The sequence below is a fragment of the Columba livia genome, chromosome 5, assembly GCF_036013475.1.
Source record: "Columba livia isolate bColLiv1 breed racing homer chromosome 5, bColLiv1.pat.W.v2, whole genome shotgun sequence".
Taxonomy (NCBI): Eukaryota; Metazoa; Chordata; class Aves; order Columbiformes; family Columbidae; genus Columba; species Columba livia.
The window spans coordinates 29,656,490-29,675,046 of NC_088606.1; the positions used below are offsets into that span (position 1 = coordinate 29,656,490).

The 18,557-nt window shown below is 38.7% G+C and overlaps 1 protein-coding gene across 11 annotated transcripts in view; it reads left to right on the forward strand.

The window, feature by feature from the left end:
* Window positions 1-591: 591 nt before the first annotated feature.
* HEATR5A (HEAT repeat containing 5A) overlaps window positions 592-18,557 on the forward strand; it is a 65,915-nt gene continuing 47,949 nt past the window's right edge. For 6 of the 11 annotated variants that reach the window (XM_065064091.1, XM_065064094.1, XM_065064093.1 and 3 more), the window contains exons 1-6: window positions 593-764; window positions 10,036-10,119; window positions 11,645-11,881; window positions 12,933-13,144; window positions 17,679-17,787; window positions 18,315-18,464. In XM_065064091.1, coding sequence (XP_064920163.1) covers window positions 11,756-11,881; window positions 12,933-13,144; window positions 17,679-17,787; window positions 18,315-18,464 — 597 coding nt within the window. In that variant the 5' untranslated portion in view covers window positions 593-764; window positions 10,036-10,119; window positions 11,645-11,755. Of the gene's footprint in view, window positions 765-1,435; window positions 1,813-10,035; window positions 10,120-11,644; window positions 11,882-12,932; window positions 13,145-17,064; window positions 17,198-17,678; window positions 17,788-18,314; window positions 18,465-18,557 lie in introns of those variants that run through there. The other 5 variants (XM_065064097.1, XM_065064098.1, XM_065064092.1 and 2 more) reach the window with 4 other exon arrangements.

The window sequence follows — 18,557 nt, forward strand, 5'->3', positions numbered from 1 at the left end:
AAGTGTAACAACCTTTGCAAATGTTGAGCTTGACAAACGGTTACGAATATAAACGGGGTGTTTATGTTACTGTGCTGGTGTAGTGCCAGGGCCCCCGCTCCAGCAAGCGCAGATGGATGCCTGTGGGGTGGACTGAAAATCAGAAGTCATGACAGACTCTCATCAGTTCCATGTACAAATCTCAACAGTGCCAACTGAGCTATCATATAAAAAAAAAACCCACAACAAACAAACAAACAATAATAAAAACAAAACCCAGATATCTTAAAGAAAAAAAAAATCACTGAGAAGGTGTTGTTGTTTTCGGTGGGAGAGCGCTGGCTCCTGGCCGTGCCGCCCTCACGCTGCAGCAGGAGCAGCTCGCTCCCCGCCACGGCGCCCCTGTGGCTGCCGAGCCCCGGCGCCGCAACTCTGTCCCCTCCGCCCCCCGCCGCGTCGTTGCGGCTCCCGCCCGACACCGCCCCGGGGCTCCGCGCTCCCCCCGGGCCGCTCCCGCCCCCTGGAGCGCCGAGGCCCGCTCCGGCCGCCGCGGGCGCTCGATGGCTCCGGGCCCGATTGCACAGCCCTAAGCAAGGGCGGGGCCCTCCGGCCTCCCCGCCCAACCCCGCCGGCGGGCGGCAGCGGCGGCGGCCCGGGCGCAGGTCCCCGCGCCCCCCCGCGCCGAAGGAAGGAGGGCGGGCGGACGGAGCCGAGTGTCGCCGCCGCCTGCAGAGCAGCGCGGGAGCCTCGCGGCGAACCGAGCCAAGCCGAGCTGTGCCAGCCAGGTACCGCGGGCGGGACGGGACGGGCGGGAGGTACCGGAGGTGCTGGTCGTGCCGGTCCTGCCCCCCAGCCGCCGGGGCAGGCAGGGAATGGGCTCCCGGAGGGGCAAGGAGAGGGGCGCAGGGAGCCTCGGCGGCCGGCTGGGCGAGGGCGCGGAGCCGCCGGGGAGGGAGAGGGACGGGAATGACCGTAAACCAGCGGGGTGCCAGCCCCCCGGCAGGCGGGACGGGATGCCCGGGCTCGGCACGGAGTGCAGGCGGATGGGAGGGCCGAGGGGAGCCGGGGGGGCTCGTTGAGCGGCCGGAGCTGCCCGAGGCCTGCGCCTGAAAAGTGCTGGATCACCCCCGAAGCCGCCCGGGTGGCTGAGGCAGAGAAGCCGGCGCTAAAGCCGGCAGCCGGGCGGCTCCCGGGCTCCCTCAGCACCGCCCGTCCCGCCCCGTCCCGTGCCGGCCCCCGGCGCTGCGGGGCAGGTCTCAGCCCCGGGACGGGAGGAGAGCGGAGCAAGGTCTCGCCGGGGCGGGGGAAGGGAAGCCGGGTACACGCGTGGGGCCGTCTGAGTGTCGCTGCCGGGATGTCACGGGGAGGGGCGGGAGAACAACCAACCCCGCGGGCTGGGGTGAGTGGGAGTGGGTGCGGGCGTGGGTGGGTGTTCGCCTGGTCCCCGTCCACACGGCTCCTGGGACTGCAGGGAAGGATTTGGCATTCGCTTACACGGAGAGTACATATTTTTAGGGGTTGTTTTTATATTTTCTCAGAAAAGTTTTTAATTAAGAACATTTTTAGGTCAGGGCGGCAGTATTTGGTAGCACAGTACATGCAGAAATGTTATTGAAGGCTTTTGCAGTTTGAATTCTTGGCTGTCCAGATAGGACAGGGAGCAACTCCACAGTATATAACTGGTAAAAGACTTTGCACAGGGATGTGAAACCTGTGAAGTTGCGGTAATGTTGACAGTTTGGAGTGAGGGAAATAATAATAGATGTCCAAGTTTAGTTAGAGTAAAATTTATTGAGATACAGGTGGAAGGATGATAGGAGGAAGGAAGATAAGGTGAGTTCAGCTTTGTGCTTGTGTGAATTAAATTCTATATTTTTGGAAGTTTGGATTCATTGTTTGTAATGTTTCTTTAAGTTTGTGTTTTGATTTAGTAGGATTAAATGTTTATAGTTGTGTCCATGAATTGTACTAAACTTCAGTTTAGTCTTATATGCCAGAAATATTCTCCTTGTCTTCAGAAATAGTATGTTTTTGTGTTTTGGCTATATGACATGTGATATTCTTAATTCATGTGTGAAATAACAATTAAGGCCCAGAAGATAGATTGCTTCTGGTCGTGTGCTGAAGGAAGTTTGGGTTTCTTTTCCTGTTCTTGATGGTTTGACACAATGAAAGGGGGGTGAGGGGAAAGAGGAAGCCAGTTTAATGTTACACTAAGTCTCTCAGTATATTGAAAACTCCTGCTTGATTCCTGAACGGAGGATTGCTTTTATTGTCAGTAAAATATGTCAGTTACTGACTACTTCATAATGTTGATGATCTTCTGGTTTAAAATTCAGAACATCCTAATTAGGCAGGAAGTTAGAACACCTTTTCACAAAAGCATTTTTGGATTGTGGGATCTTTGTTCTATTCAGTTTTTACCTTTGCAGTTTTTACTGTTTTTTTAAAGAAGCAGAACCTCAAAAATGACATGAATTATATTTGCATCTACAACACAAAGCAAAAAATCAAGAAATCCCTATGCAGTTACATTTTTTGAGCTGCCTTGGAGTTTTAATTGGAGAACAGCCATTTAAAGCATCTAGGGAATCAACCATTGCAGTGAGATATGTCAGTGATTTATTTCTGGATAGTGGTCTCTGATCTGCCAAACAAGTCTCCTGCGGAGTATACACCTGTGAGGGCTTCTGGTGCTGCAGAATTTCTGTGTTGGTATCAGTGCAGTTGAAGTCTATCATAGTACTATGATAGCTATAGTCATTTTCAGGAAAAATAAGTATACTTTTCTGGGATTTCAAGGAACATTCAGCAAAAATGTCTCTTGGTTTAATTTGATTCTAAGCTGGACTGTATTCCACATTTACCTTAATGGTACTAAAATCAACCTGTGCTTTGGTTTATCCATATGCATATATATCACCTACTGTGAGTCAATTTAACATTTTAACAAAGAACTTAATTTCATGAAACTCCTGTCATTGTGATCAAAAAAGCCCTGTCCCTATACTCAGTTTGATATATTTTGTCTATGTTAGATAAACAATATCATCTACAACATTGTCAGGAATAAAGCGATGTTCAGAGATAAATTGAAAATATTGTTAGGATTTAGGTGGATTTTTATACTCACGTGATTTTTATGTACTTGCTTTGCTATCACACCAGCTTACAAACCTGCAAAGAAATAAAACCAAAGCACTATGTGCATTTTTGTTCAGACTGAAGCTAGTTATTTTTTTTTGAAGTTTAATCTTTTTTTTTTTTTTTGAAAAAAAATATCCTTTAAACTCACTTTGTCAGAATCAGGCTTCCAGACATGATACTATTTTTCTAACTATTAGAAGTATTGTTTAATTATTTATATGCAGTTTGCCAGATTGCCTATAAATAAAATCATGTTCAGAGGTCCCTTTAATAGAGCCAAGTTTATCTTTTGACTGAAACCTTCAGCAATGAACCTAACTCATACTCAAGAGTTGTGGGTGCAAGGGGGGATGGAGTGTGCTGGTAGCGCCTGCTCTGGGGCTCAGGAAATGGCTGGTTGGTATTTCTCAATAACTGAAAGTAGCTGTTTCTTGGTTTCCTGGAACAGTTCTTCTCATGTGGAGATTTAAAGCAATGATAAAAAACATGAAAGCAGAGTATATATACTTTTTAACGTGATGAATGAGCATCTTCCAAAATCTGAGTTTTAAAAAATGTCCTGAATGCTTTGCGTTGCTTCAACAGCTATTGCATTTTCAGGCACATTTTTTTCAGGGTGTTTTTTCTCTAGTTATGTCAAGCTTTGTCCTCAAAACTTCACAGAAATAATTCAACATTCCTAGAAGACATTGTATTCTCATTTCTTTCACACTTCAGCAAATGTATATTGTGTTGTGGTTCTTATCAATGTCACCATTATGTATGAGGGTTGTGGGTGGTCACATTCTTTGTGCGAATATTTTTTAAAACCAGCAAGCCCAGAACAAGGATTCTGATAGATTTCACTTAGATCTTTGTTGCCTTTAAGCTTTGTTGCTTTTTCAGATACAGGGCGATTCTTCTGAAACTTGAAAATCAATAGCATTTGATGAGCATTTTTCCAGGAAAGCCAGTCATTTGGAACTAGCCCTGTGGGACTAAACAAGTACTTTGTGTGAGCATCATTGTTCACAAAACATCAAAATACAGCCCTTTTGTTTTTCAACACAGATGAAAGTAGCTGAGAAACTAACAGGAATTCTGTTTGGGCTGCCTGATATTTGTTCTGTAGCACAGCGTGAAATGCGGTGTGAATATGGCAAGACCTACATGGAAGGTGCAGTATATGAAGATGCACTTGGATTGCATCTTTAACAAGTACCTGCGCAAATGCTGCCAAATTTTCAGTGGTAGAATAGATGCATAGTTTTCCTGGGGCACATTGCTTAGTCTGGAACACTTTGAAGCAAAGCGCCTGAAAGAAAGGGTTCTTGTTTCAACATCTATGATTTCAGAATCATGTTTCTAAGCTGGATAATTGCGTGCAAAAATATAATGTAAGTGGAAGTTGTCCCGATCTGAAATCTTCCGCAGTAATTAGAGGAAATGGATGGTTGTGTAATAATCTGTTATTTTTTATTGCTCATAGTCAAACATTCTTCATTGCTTTTTGCTCCTTGGGATAAGCATGCGATGCAAGTGTGTACATACTTTTATTTAAGAAGAAAGGTAGCTCTATTTGTGAGTGGAATTGAATCCCTTCATAACAGAGTATGCTCTAAAACAGACAGGTACTCAACTGTCAGATTTACTATCTGGTGTGTTTTTCATGTGCTAGGGCACTTAAAATCTGATATTAAGAGTTACAGTTCTGCTTGATTTAGAAGTCTTAAAATCCTGGACCTTCTTCTCCATGGCCTGATGCTCTTTTTCTGTGTGCACGGAGTTGTGGTCTTGTGATGACTTTCTCTCATGGCCTGTTCTTGCAAACCTCTGTCAAACATCTCAGTCAGTCCCACCATCTCTGTGCTTGGCTTCAAATTTCCCCACTGCTGACCAGTATAACATAACACCGCAAAATACCTGGATCCTTATGGCATATTAATTTTGGGTGAAAAGAAATCAAATCTAGTTGATGTCAAGGAGTAATTCGGTCCAAATTGATGCGACCGATCACTGATAAACTGAAGCATGTCTGTGTATGCATTGAAAGACTGGGCTCTGGTTTCATAACTTTTTCATAGTCTTCCTTATTGAGGGTTTAATCAATTCAACATACCAATGCTAAAGACACAAGCAGTCTCCAGGGGACTTAACTTTTTCTTCATTTCTCTCTCCTTTTCTTTTTCTTCTCCTTCCTTTGGTGTCTTGGTGCTGCAATGCTCCAAATTTCCTTGTATGTTTTATTTGAAACTACATGCAAGAAAGCAGTGAAAGGACACATGAAATTGTCAGCTTTTTTTTCAAGCTGGGATTTTAGTTCTTGGCACCAAAATAATCAGAATTTACTTCTTATTAAATTATTAAGAGTCTGTCATTGTAGTTTATGGAAATCAGATGATTTCTATGTGTGCTAGAAATTTTAGCTAAGTTACAGCTGAAAACAACTCGATGCTTCCTTCTGTGGGCAATTGGATCTTGCTTTTGAAGTTGCTGGGAGTTTGATCTTGCACTTTTTGCCTTCTCCAGGCCTCCCTATGTTTGCGTACCACCATAAATGATACATGGTAACTGTTGGACTTTGGTTTATGTTTAGTTCATTAATAGCTGAATTTGGCTGGTGCTTTACGGTGTTTTTTCGGCCCAGCTTGCAAAAAGAACATTGTACTCTGTTTCTCGTGTCAGAAATAAACCCAAGGGAGCTGGGCAGGAGTTTTGTTTATGTTTGGGAGACGCTCTAAACAGGTACGTGCAAGGGCTTAACACAGGCCTGCGCATTGACCGGCTCGGCCTGCTGTCTGCTCAGCCGCACGGGTAGCGATCATCCCATTAAACTTTTAAAACAGTGCTGCAGGAGTAACATTGATCTCAACTGTTAATGACTAGAACTGAACATGTCGGGCTGGAGGGCTTTCTCTTAAATGTGTTGGTTCTCTTGTTAGATAGATGGTAATAAATCTTGCTTTCTGAGGAAAAAAAAGCTAGGATTTTGAAGTCAGTTAAAATACCACTGTGATGCAGTGAAGGACAACTTGAAGCTATTCAATGTGCTTCAGCTCTGTTTTTCAGCAGTATGATGGTTATGGCAATGATTGTGTAGTCAGTTCAGTGGCAGCTGTTATGAAAACACTGGTAGTTATTACTGGTCATTTTTAAATCTTACTCATTACTGTTACTCATTTTTACTGTTACTCATTACTGGCAATGAGTGACAGCAGTCATTTCTTAGAAGAATAATGTCCTTTTTACTTCTCTGATAGACTAGTGTTTGGTACAAAATCGAACATGTCAGGTTTATTATCTTTATGCTTTGTAAGAGATTTAATACAGAATCATTTTAATACTTGTGAGATTAGAAAAATATTAATAATTATTTTTAGTATAAGTTGTAGGACACTTTATTTTCTTCCCTGCATAGTGGATGTAAAGGAGCTAGATCCTCAGCTAGATTGTATACAAGATCCTCATCTCAGTATCATGCTCTAACGTCTTGGGCTGGTCTGATTTCTGTTTGAGCAGCACTTGTTCCTTGCAAAGAGAGACAAACTGCTGGAGTAGTTCTTAAAAGAAAATACATACCTAAGTACATACTTGATCTGTGCAGTAGCTTCCATTACTTGTGTTGATCTCTCTTGAAATGATGAGTCATAATTTAAAGGCTTAATTTTTTTAGTGGGAGAACAGTTAGGAGTCTGCTTTATTGCAGATTACTTTTTTTTTTTTAGACACAAAATATGCTATGAGGCAGAAGGAAGGGGAAAAGTAAAATTCTTTAAGTTACCACTACTGCTTGTAGTTTTCCATGTGTTATGTATTAATTTTTGTCTTAGGCTTTCATATGAAAGAAATACAAGCCTATGGACTGTTTCCCTCAGCTTTTAAAGCCTGAGCAGATTGGCTGTCTCAGAACAAACTTGATACACGTAACAGATCTGTTTTGAATTTCATCCTTCTTTTTGGCTCTGCTATACCTTTGTCATGGGTGATCTGTTGGTTCTCATATTTTAAAGCCAGTTGCTAAAGGCAGCTATCCAGCTCTATCCAGATCAGTCTTACCCTGGCTCAGTCACCTTTTCTTTTTTTTTTTTTTTTCTTTTTTAAAAGATGACTAAAAGTCCCTTTTTTCTGTTTGTGGTTTATCAGGACTTTTGAAACTCAATTGCTATTGTCTTTTAATGCTTGGTTTACCCTGTATTCCTTTCAATTTACAGGGCAGCATTCCATCCAGTGCTTGTTCTAAGAGCTTTTCTGAGCTCTTTTCTAATCAGTCTTGGACAATTCTGTTTGCCAAATTGGCAGTCGGCGAATGAAGAATTTTTCATCAGTAATAAGTAGGAACAACTTCTGTCTTGTCCAATAAATCTTTGTGACAGTTTTGTAGCATAGGATAAATGTAAAATAAATGCCTCATAGGAAAAAAAGGGGGATTATTTTTTTTTTTTGTCTGCTCTTGTAGCACTGATGGGAAAGTAAATCTTGTAATTATTTCAGTTATCTAAAGACAAAACCAGAAGGATGGTATGGCGTGCTAGCTAGGAAACTCAGATTTTTATCAGCCATGTATGCCTTTTCATTTTTACTGATGGCATAGTACGTGTTTCATTCAATGAAATTTCATATTTATTTTTCCAGGTTTCTTTTTCAGATTGAGAAGTATCAAATCCTAACATCAGGGGAAAGGGACTTTTCAAATAATTCAACATTTTTAAACATGGGTGTCATGTAGATTTGGATGCATCTTTGCGTGCTTAGCTTGTACTTGCATTTACTGGTGTGTGAGGATGTTCAAGACCATGTAATACCCACAACAACTGCCATCACATTTGGTCTCTGACCTTGCTTGCCCAGCCCACCCCGTGGCTCTGCCGTGCCCCTCATTGGAGCAGACAGAGCTGTAGCCTGGTCTGGTCTGTATGTGTTTAGGTTAGGTTTGGTGTTTCCTTCTGCATTTAGAAATTGCCCAGTACCGTCTTGGCACACGTAGCAAGGACATGTTTAATATTAATCAAACCCAGCTCATCTTCACATTCAGTCTTCGTGCTGCTTTGCAGAGCCTTGCAAGCACCGTGCCTTTTGTACTGCTCTCCAGTATGGCTGCAAAACCAACATGGTGCAGTAAAAACTTGATTCCTTACGTTCTTACTTTTCTTCTCACAAGGTTGTGTGCCTGTGCCCTTTTTTATTATGATTTTTGAAGCTTCATAAGTTTCTCTGGTGTGCAGGTTTACAGCTCATTAAAGGGAGTCTCAGTAGGTGTTTGGGATAAGTTTTTTTGATAGGATGTAGAGTGTACTGCTTCATATGTAGCTTCATGGCGCTGGGGTTTGTTTTTTGGCCAGCGCTGGAAAGATCAGGTCTGTGATCTTTTTTTTTTTTTTCTCCTGAGTGTTTAGTTCTCAGTTTCTACAAAACTAAATCTTGCATAATGAACAGTCAGCCTCTGTAATTCAGAACTGATAGTCTTCCCTCTGAGAAATGCTTCTGTTTCTAGCCATGTTAATTAGCAGGTGTTCATTATAAAGATCAGCAACTACACCACAATGTTTTTATTTTTTAATTAGACTACAAAAACCCTAAAAAAAAAAAAAAAAAAAAAAAAACCAAACAAACAAAAATTTCCAGTTGATTTTTGCAAATATATCCTTGCTTAATAGAAGTATCACATATAAAGAAACACGATATGATAGTAACTTCAGTGGAATAACATAAACTTTTACCTTTGACTGACATTAACAGAAGAAGGTATGCCAGCAGTGTGAGTTCTGGGCAGGATAGCGACAACATGTAGATGTGCCCAGGTTGCAAGGGGCCCTAGCAGCTGGTTTTGTCCAACCTTTTGCTCAAAGAAGGGTTTAACTGTGAGTTCAGACCAGGTTGCGTAGAGTTTTGTCCAGCCTGGTCTTAGAAATCCCTTAGGGTCTTCTGCAGCCTCTCAGCATCTGTCCCAGTGGCCACCAGTCCTTATGCTGCTTTTTTTTCTGTTCAGTTGGAACCTTCCCCATTTCCAGTTATCATACTTCTGGTATTATTCCCTCCTGTACACTTCAGTAAAGGACCTGTCTTTGTCTTCTTGGTTCTCTTTCCTTGTCAGGGCTGCTCTTAGGTCCCCCTGGGCCTTCTCTTTGCCAGGCTGAACGCTGGGTCCCCAGCCTGACAGCACTTTAGATTACTTTGAAATCTACATGTGCTTTTAATCCACTCCCAACTTCATTGTTTTAAAGACCAATTGAAAACTGATTGCTTTTAAAATAGCATGCAACCTGTATTTCATGTCCTGCCAAAGTTCAAGTTTAATGAAGTTTAAAAGGAAAGGTTTTGCCCATTGATTCTAATATTAAAATTATACCTGGGAGCTGGGAGAACAGACTGATAATCCTCATGTCTTTTTGTATCAGTATTATTGTGCATTAATATTTCAGAGCAGTTGACTCACCTTTGCCAGCTCTGCTGGTTGTTGATTTAGACATGAATGCTGTTGTATTCTTATGACTTAATGATAAGGAGATGGTCATTCGTGCTAGCATTCCCGATTAATATAATAAATATTTTCCACTTATGCTTTTTAGATATATCAAGTCAGATGAAGGCACTGAAATCATCATCCTAGAAAGTAATTATAGTATTATGCTGTCCGAGCTTAATTTTTTTTGTTTGTTTTAGAATTAATCTGAATTAAGACACAAATAAGAAAGGTGGTTTCCGTAGTTAAATGAATCAAGTTGTGTGGTGAATATGATGAGTTGGCCCAAATCAAATGCAATATATAAATTGCCGATAATATTTGTGGAACTTAGTGCCTTTTGGTGGCCTATTAGCTAATAAAAATTGTCAGTATGGCAGACTTTGGAATTCTTGGGTTTTTTTGTAGAACAGACACTTGTATTTCATGTGCTTTTTAAAAGTTGATTTTTGTGTTAACTGTTTTCCTAGAAAATCAAGCTCTTGACATCCATTGTCCAAGAACCTGGAGCAGCAGAGAGGCAGTTTTTACAATGAGGAGAAATTATCTGCTGGGTAAGTTAAGTGGCAATGAACTGTGATCTTTTCAGCTGGGGAAAACAGTGATGAGTTGTAATCCTCAGCTCTGTACGTATGTGGAATCAGTTGCTGTGGTAGTAGGTGATTTAGATACACTGGACATTGGGACAGGCCTTGGGTGAGGTACAAAGGAGGGTTTCTGACCTGTTCGTGTAGTTTCCATGCTGAGTAGTGATTAAATTCTACTCAAATATCCGATGACACAAGTAATCCTACTTTTTTGTATGTTTCAGAAAATGTGAGGATAGAGTTGAGTTTTGTGGGTGTTCTAGGAGTGAGGTAACTGGTAAATTGTGAACATTTGTTGCACCTACGCAGGTTAAATACACATAGGTATACTTAGGTATGTATATTTATCCCCAGTTGCCATTTTACAGTGTGGTGCCTTGTCAGCCTGTCTGGGATTTCAGGTACATTTGAAGTGACCATTCATTATAGTGAATTAGATGTGGCTGATTTCCTCTGTGAGTAAATTTTACATAAAATCGTATAGAAAGTAGTAAAGATAACCTTCTGCTGTGCAGTTGATGGCAATCGGAGTACTGAATTATTTACCATTGCTTTGTATTGCACATTTGCTGTTTGATGGATCATTTTACACTATAATATTGTTACTGCACAGGAAAAAAATGTGTGTTCAGCAACCCCAGTGACCTCGAGAAAGGATAATTTGTTTGGGAGTTTAAATTACAGTTGACATTTTACCAGAATCTCCTTGACTGTTTTTGTTTGCAAAGAGTACAGAATATTATATTTTGTAGTTTGAGGCTATAGGACATTTAAATAGTGGGGCAATGCTTCTAGTTATGAATATTGACAATGTGGAAATTCCCAAAATAGTCTGAGATACATAAGTAAAATATAGTTTTTGAAACATCCTTTTTTCAGGTATGTGTTATTTTGTCTTTTTTTTGGAGTTGGGTTGGGTTTTTTGTGTGTTTTTGTTGTTGTTGTTGTTGTTTTGTTTTCTTTTGTTTTTGGTTTTTTTATTTTAAGCATTAGAGGTTTGTTCGGTAATTAAGTTCTGTTTTTTATTTACGCCTTGCTTGACATTGAAAATACATAAAGTGTTTGAACAAGACGTTAGCATTTCTATTTGTGAATATAATTAACATGAGTTTGCTAGGTGTAAGTTACTGCTGTTGTTGCGCTTCATTCTATGTTGCAAAAGTCATTATGTCTGGGGACAAATGATCCTTACTTTCAGGTATACACATGATCAAGTCCTGGTAAACCTTGCTCATGCAAAACAAGATGAAGAAAAAATAGCTCAGTGAGAATCCCTCTTATTTTTCTGCAGTATATTTAATTTATAATGACATCAATACCATTATTAAATTTCCAAAACCATTGAGTATTACTAAAGCCACCTAAATAAAACCACTCTATTTTTTTTTTTAATATTAAGTGTTCTTTTGAAAGTTTAGTATTAATAAGTCAAGCATAAGTATAATATGACCACTGACTTGCTGGTAATTTTGTTTTTCCTTTTTCTGTTTAGGTGTTTAAACTTCTGATTCAGTCACCATATATACACATATATATATATATATATATATATTTTTTTTTTTTTTTTCCATTATTCTACGGTATTTGAGGAAAATTTCGAGGAATGGAGTTAGCTCACAGTTTACTCCTTAATGAAGAAGCATATAACCAGCTTGGTGAATTTCAAAAAGCAGAGTTCATTTTTGAATGGTTACAGTTTTTGGAAAAACTTTTACCAGTGACTAGCAGAGTAAGTATAATGAGACTTGGCAAGAAAAACATGTTATAGAGCTATTTCTGTCTGTCTTTTTTGTTATTTTATTTAAAAACAAAGAGCGGTTTTCAATTTCATTTGCTTCATGTCTTTTACATACACACAATGAAAGCTCATTCAGTATTAACAGCAACTTTCTAAAAGTTACAAGTTTTGGTCACAATCTTTCAAGGGGCAGAGCCACTTATCCAATGAAAGGTATTTGAGAAATAAGCATTAAGTGTTTTTTTTATTTTTTTTTAGTTCATTATTTTTTAACTCAGATAATTACCGCAAGATTTTGCGACCCGATGATGAAGAATGGCAGTCATGTGTCCACCTAGCATGGCAAATTGTTTATTTGTTCTCTAGCAAGCAAGAATTTAACAACTTTCTCTTTGCTTTATATTTTCCTAATCATGTTTCCAGCCAACTGTCCGATTGTTTTGTTCACTGTTTAGTGTATATTAAATAACATACGTGGGTAGTGAACAGTAAACCAACCTAGGTAATGCTATTGAAGAGTAATATTATTTGTGTTAAAATATGTAAATGGAATACAGAGCCAGGCTCTTTATTTATTTTAAAGAGGATTTAAAAATTGAGATAATACTAAAATACATTATTATTTTAAGGGAACTTCTTTCCATTCTAATGCTCAACTTCTTTAAATTCTGCTGAAGTTCTTCCTTAATACTTAAATTACCATATTTCTACAGATTTTTCTATTTTAGAATGGACATAAAAGAAGCAAGAAATGGCGATTTTGTTTTAGCAAGATATAATGATTCAAGTGCCATGGGGAAAATACTCCTGAAATGCTACTAGAAATAATTATGCTCTGAAAAATGTGTTTTTAAAAAATAAGAATAAAATAAGCATGTATTTGAGATGGCTTTAAGTAGAAAGGTGCAATAAAATGTTCAGTTTTAGTTAAGAATGTCAGAGTATCAGAATGGTAATAATGAAAAGTAAAGAGAATTAGCATTAATTATCTTTCACTTTTAAATTTAACGGAAATATAACTGGTTACTGATTTTATTTCCAGGCTGATATAAGGGAAAACCAGAAGATACTGGTTGAACAGTTGACTTCTTTATTAAACAATTCACCAGGACCTCCTACCAGACGGCTTGTTGCCAAGAATTTAGCTGTACTTTATAGCACTGGAGACACTTTTTCTGTTTACCAAACAATTGACAAATGCAATGAACTCATTCGGAGTAAAGATGATTCACCAAGTTATCTGCCTACGAAACTGTAAGTATCTTTTTTAACCCCAAACTTCAAATTCAGTAATAATGAGAGAGACAGATTTACATGGTGAGAAGTTAATATAGCAGAGGATGTGCTCCCTCATGTCTGCCCATTGTCCAGTAGAAGTTTGTACCATATGACACACGGAATTCGGGAGCCTCCCTGATTAGCATCATTATTGTGGGTGTATCCATCTGGAAAAGTAATTTTTTCTTCGGTGTTACATCTCCAACATTTTTAGACTTGAGTATTACGAAGAGAAACTGAATTGATCTGAAACCTGAAACAAAATTCAAATTGCTTCCTTCCCTATAGGTATTATAACAATTTTGTTTTAATCCTTTAATATATGCTGCCTTGAGAGCAGAATTATGAGTGGTTAAGTACTTGGGTAGCATTTTATATATTCCTTTCTGTATCTTTACTGGAAAGGTTTGAGTAAGAAGTTCAGTTCCATGTTGGGGGCGGGGGCGGGAAGTGTGGTCAGCGCTTTACAACCTAAATTGCCCTTGAAAGTTTAATAAGCTTAAAATATATTTTTCCTCCTTATTTAGAAGTTTCTTGTTATGATTCACATAAATATAACATAAAGTCAATCACATTAAAATGCTTTAAAAACACATTACCTTTGAAACATTTAACAGAGAGGCAATTGGTGACTGATGGGATTCGGTGTAGGCTGTGTATATGAGAACATAATTTGACCTAGCTAGCTAGTATTTGCTGTATCCACTGGAAATAAATTCCTTGAGTGATTTGAAAGCTAAACCAAATTAATTTATTTAGGACTGTAGGAAGGCTAAACTTGTTACTGTCAGTCAGAAGTATATGACCATAGTATACTTTATTGTAATAGGGTAAACTGAGGCTGGTTTTTGTTCTATGTTTTTGTTCAGTGAGAGGACAAAAGCAGCTTGCAATACATATTGCCATATTGAAGAAACCTTGCTTTAGAGCAAGTCAAACAAATACTGCTTGTTACAAAAAAGTTGAGGAAAACTTTTCATATGTAACTTATGACGGATGATAAAACAAAGAATGTGGTAGTATGAGATGTATGTGTGCAGCAAGAAGCAAAAAGGTAGAAGGCAGTTGGTGATGTCCAGCCAGACAACTGAAAATTGGGACATGGAGAATACCAGCAATGGATAACAGAGTTGTGAGGGGACAGGTGTTTGAAAAACAAAGAGAAGGTAAATATACTGCTGTAAATATACTGCAGTAAAGCAGAAGTAAAAGTCCAGATGCAAAACACAACCATTGAGTATAATTCTTAACCCAGTTAGGAAACCAGATATAGTTAGAAACATCTGAACTGTTGTAACTAACCGCCTAGAGCCTAGCCAAAAGACAGAGAAACATCTACTATTATTGCAGGATGTGAAAACAAATCTTAAGGTGCAGAAATATTATTAATAACCTTCATTCCTGAAACAACGCACATCTTTCACCATGGCGAAGAAAATTAAAGGTAGAGGTAGTAAAATATCATTGTGCATTAATGATACAGTGTACAAAGCAGAGCAGAATCTATCCTCCACCTTCGCTTCACAGGCTCATTCTGTTTCTGAACAACCCATGTGAAGTTTCCTGAAAACAGATTTTTGCAAGGAATCAGTTGTATTTTCCAATATCATAATATTTTTTCTTTTGTTTCCCTCATGTTCCAATTGACTTGTGCAGTCTTTTGAGTTAAGAATAAGTTTGCTATAAAGGGTCTTAGTCCTGCAAAGGAAATAACTGCTACACTACTGGCTCCTCAGCAGTGAGGTGCATTAACATTATATAGGTGAGCGGTAGTGTGGGACGGAGTTGTGCAGGTCTCCCCGGCTTCCCCTGTAGCACTGGGGGAGGCGGGACAATGTCAGGACAGCCAGGGGGATGGTGGAGTCCATGGGCAGCAAGGCAGAAATGGCAGAGACAGAACTGGCATATACCCAGATATCCAGACTCAGAAGGCAGAGAAGTAGCTGGAGGAGTGAGGGAGAGGTACCAGTGTTCACAGTCCTGCTGGGTATGGAAGCAGGAGCAAAGAGAGGAAATAAGAGATTAAGTGGAGAAAAGGGGAGTAGTAACATGTGGTGTACTTCAAAAGAGGCTTGAAAAAGGAGTCTGTTGAAGTACTGACACTGAGACAGCAGGCCACAGAAAAATGATTGGAACTACAGAACTCTTTATTGAGTAAAATCTTTCATCCTGTGCTGCACATACATAGAACACTTGGTGTTCAGTGACAAAGACTGCTTTTTTGCTTTTTTTCTTTTTTAATCTTGATTAAAGTGTTGTCTCTGTCTTCTGTCCTTCTTTAGCATACTTGTCCATGTTGTCTGGTAACAACACTTCACCATCATTGTTCACAATGTGTTGATTCAGCTGGAAACTCATTTAAGGAAAGTTTCTAGAGAATTGTTCTCTTATCTCATAAATTAAACTTTTTCTTTTTTAATGTAGGCAAAACGTGGAAGTGTTGTAGGCAAGCATTTTAAAAAGAACCTCAGGTGCTCGTCTCCTACTAAAATTGAGTGTGATGAGAATGCTGTATCAGATCAGATAAACAGGTTCTGTAGTGTGAATACCACTTTACATTACAAAGTTTTAAAAATATCCAGTAGGGCTGCTTTGAAACCATAAGCATTTTGAAAACATTTGGCTGGTCAGCAAACTTTCATAGCTGATCTCAGTGCTATTTTAGCACATGGTTAAGTATCTTAGTTCTGCATTTTTGTTGGTTCTTCTCCAACTACAATAGTTAAGGCCAAATTTCAGAGAAAACAAATTAAATGCATCCCATATAGAGCTGTATATCCAAATGGAGGTGTGCTGCCAGAGAGGAAAAAACAAAGGCAGAGGGAGTTTTTCCCTGCAAAACCCATATAAATTTACAGGCTTCCTTGGAAACCGCTGGCTGTTGCTTGTGATTTGACAAACTGACTCAATATTTAATACAGTTTGGATTTAGTGAAGAAGCATTTGTGGAAAAAAATAGACAACTGGAGTCATGATACATTCCTGGAAGGCAGCCAGAAGAGCTTCCTAAGTCTCCTGCTTTGAACTTTTTTAGAAACTCAAATATTGATGTGCAAAAGTAGCTGGATTCTCATCAGTGGGTTACTAGATGTTGTTCATCAACAAATATTGCCACTTTGTTGCTAGAATCACTGTTCAACAGTGATGGATTGATTCTTTCCTACAACACTGAAGTGCATGGCAGCACAGCCAACTGTGTAGGAGTGTTTGCAGGTTATACCATCATGTAATAAGGTAGCTCTGCTTTGGGTTTTTTTTTGGTACATATTTGTTAAATATTCCTTCTTTGGATTATGGTGTGGAATGTACATTATTTAGTCTTGAAGCTAATTAAAAAGAGTATCTGTGACTATCAGATGATCAATTTAGTAGTAAGATGGTACCATTTTAATTTTATATCCAGCTATACCATGAACAAAATTAGAATCCAAACTGCTGGCATGTACTGAGTTGCATAAGAGCAATAATGAAAAACGTTGCTTTAAGGAAAATAGGATTTTGGTATGATAAGAGGTAAATAATATGTTTGTTTTTCTTACTGTGCTTTTTCATTTAGGGAATTACTGTTAATATTGAATGCATTTTTCTAATTAAGTATGTATTTAGTATGATATTTTAAAATTCTTTATGTGAAATTTGAATTCGGTTAGGGAATAAGTGAAATGTTGTTTTCTTGAAGGGGCTGCTGAGCAGCATCACTGCATATTTAAGTAGGTCTGGCCAAAGAGCTGAAAGCTGATTGAAGATATTTCTTTTTTCCTTGTATTCGTAGAATTAATTGGTTTAGTTATAGGCATGTCAATATAAAACGAAAATGTTTTCCTTAATTAATTGTTCGAAGGAAAACACTCTTTAATTAAGCAACTGTTTATTTGTTTATTTTTCTCAATGTTTAGCAATTTTTGCTTTTGCTAAAGGAGTTGCCAATGAGCACACAGACTCCAGTTGTCATGTACTTCACCTGGAAACTAAATTCAGAATCTGTGTGCCGTGAAAAGGACATAGGCTTATACTTCTGTTTCTTTCAAGGTGATTGATTATTCCATATTATATATGAATGGCAGAATTTTAATTACTAGATAACTTACACTCTACTGTTGATCACTGAGTTGTAAATAAACCAGTCCCTGGCTGGTTCTAATAGCATCTGCTGTAGCACAGTGCCATAGACTCCATAATGCAAGGCATGATTAGTTAGAAATTAATGTTAAGTTGTAAAGGTGGATATGAAAATTGTATTCCTATTGTAAAATTTATTGGAAGATTGTATTACCTGAATTCTTGTATCATCCAAATTATTTTCCCAACCCTTGTATCTTCATTTCTCCTAGAACATATGTGCCCCACACAGACGTGGTTTTTTTTTTTCCTTTTGATAATCCACTTACATTTTTGGGACATTCTGTTTAGTTATTTTGTTGTTTACCCATTGATTACATTAGTCGTCTTAATCCCTTTCATCTATTATTGCATTCATTTTCACGCGTCTTTGGATTTGCTTTTGTTTTAGTGCTGCGGTGGTATGCTTGGGCTATTTATACAAAAAATTGGGAAGAATTTTGGGAAACAGTTTTACTGACACCGTTGGGAATGTACTTAAAGCAATGAAGAATGCAGAGGTATTGGAACAGCATGTTTAAAAAATGACTGGAAAAATCATAGGATGTTTACTGTTGGTAGCTGGACCAATGAATAGGAGAAAGTGCATGATACCAAAATCTGTAAAAATTATGGAAAGTCATAGGATACAAATAAATGTCTAAATTCCAAATAATTACTAGAGAGTTAATGGATTATGTCTTTAAAAGGATTAATCATAGCTATTCTCAAGCTGGTTTCATGAAAGAACTTGATAAACTAGAAAATCTAATTGCCTTATTCTTGAGAATATTTCTCCTCCAGCTTATACTTCACCTTTTGAGTTTTAAACTGCTAGTGAGTACTTTCCGCTAGAACACAGAATTACTGTTCTTACTTGCTTACAGTTATAGTGCAAGTTATCTGCTTTAGCTCACTTCCACATAAAAAGATCTCTAGAAGTCTAAAAGCCCCAGACCATTGCTTACCTATTTCAGTAGTTGGCATTTTATATTTCCAAGGAGCTTAGGGTTGCAGAACTTCAACATTTCTCTTTTTCATTTTTCAGTCTCAAGGTCGTTACGAAATCATGCTTAGTTTGCAAAACATATTAAATGGTTTAGGAGCTGCTGCTATCCCCTGTCATAGAGATATTTACAAAGCTGCCAGATCATGTTTGACAGATCGATCCATGGCAGTCCGCTGTGCTGCTGCAAAGGTAAAGTGCTCTAATAGCCGTTTTTATTAAGTAAGCTCCCTAAATAAAATTCTCTTTTAATGGATGGTCAACACATACATAGGTTGCTTATCT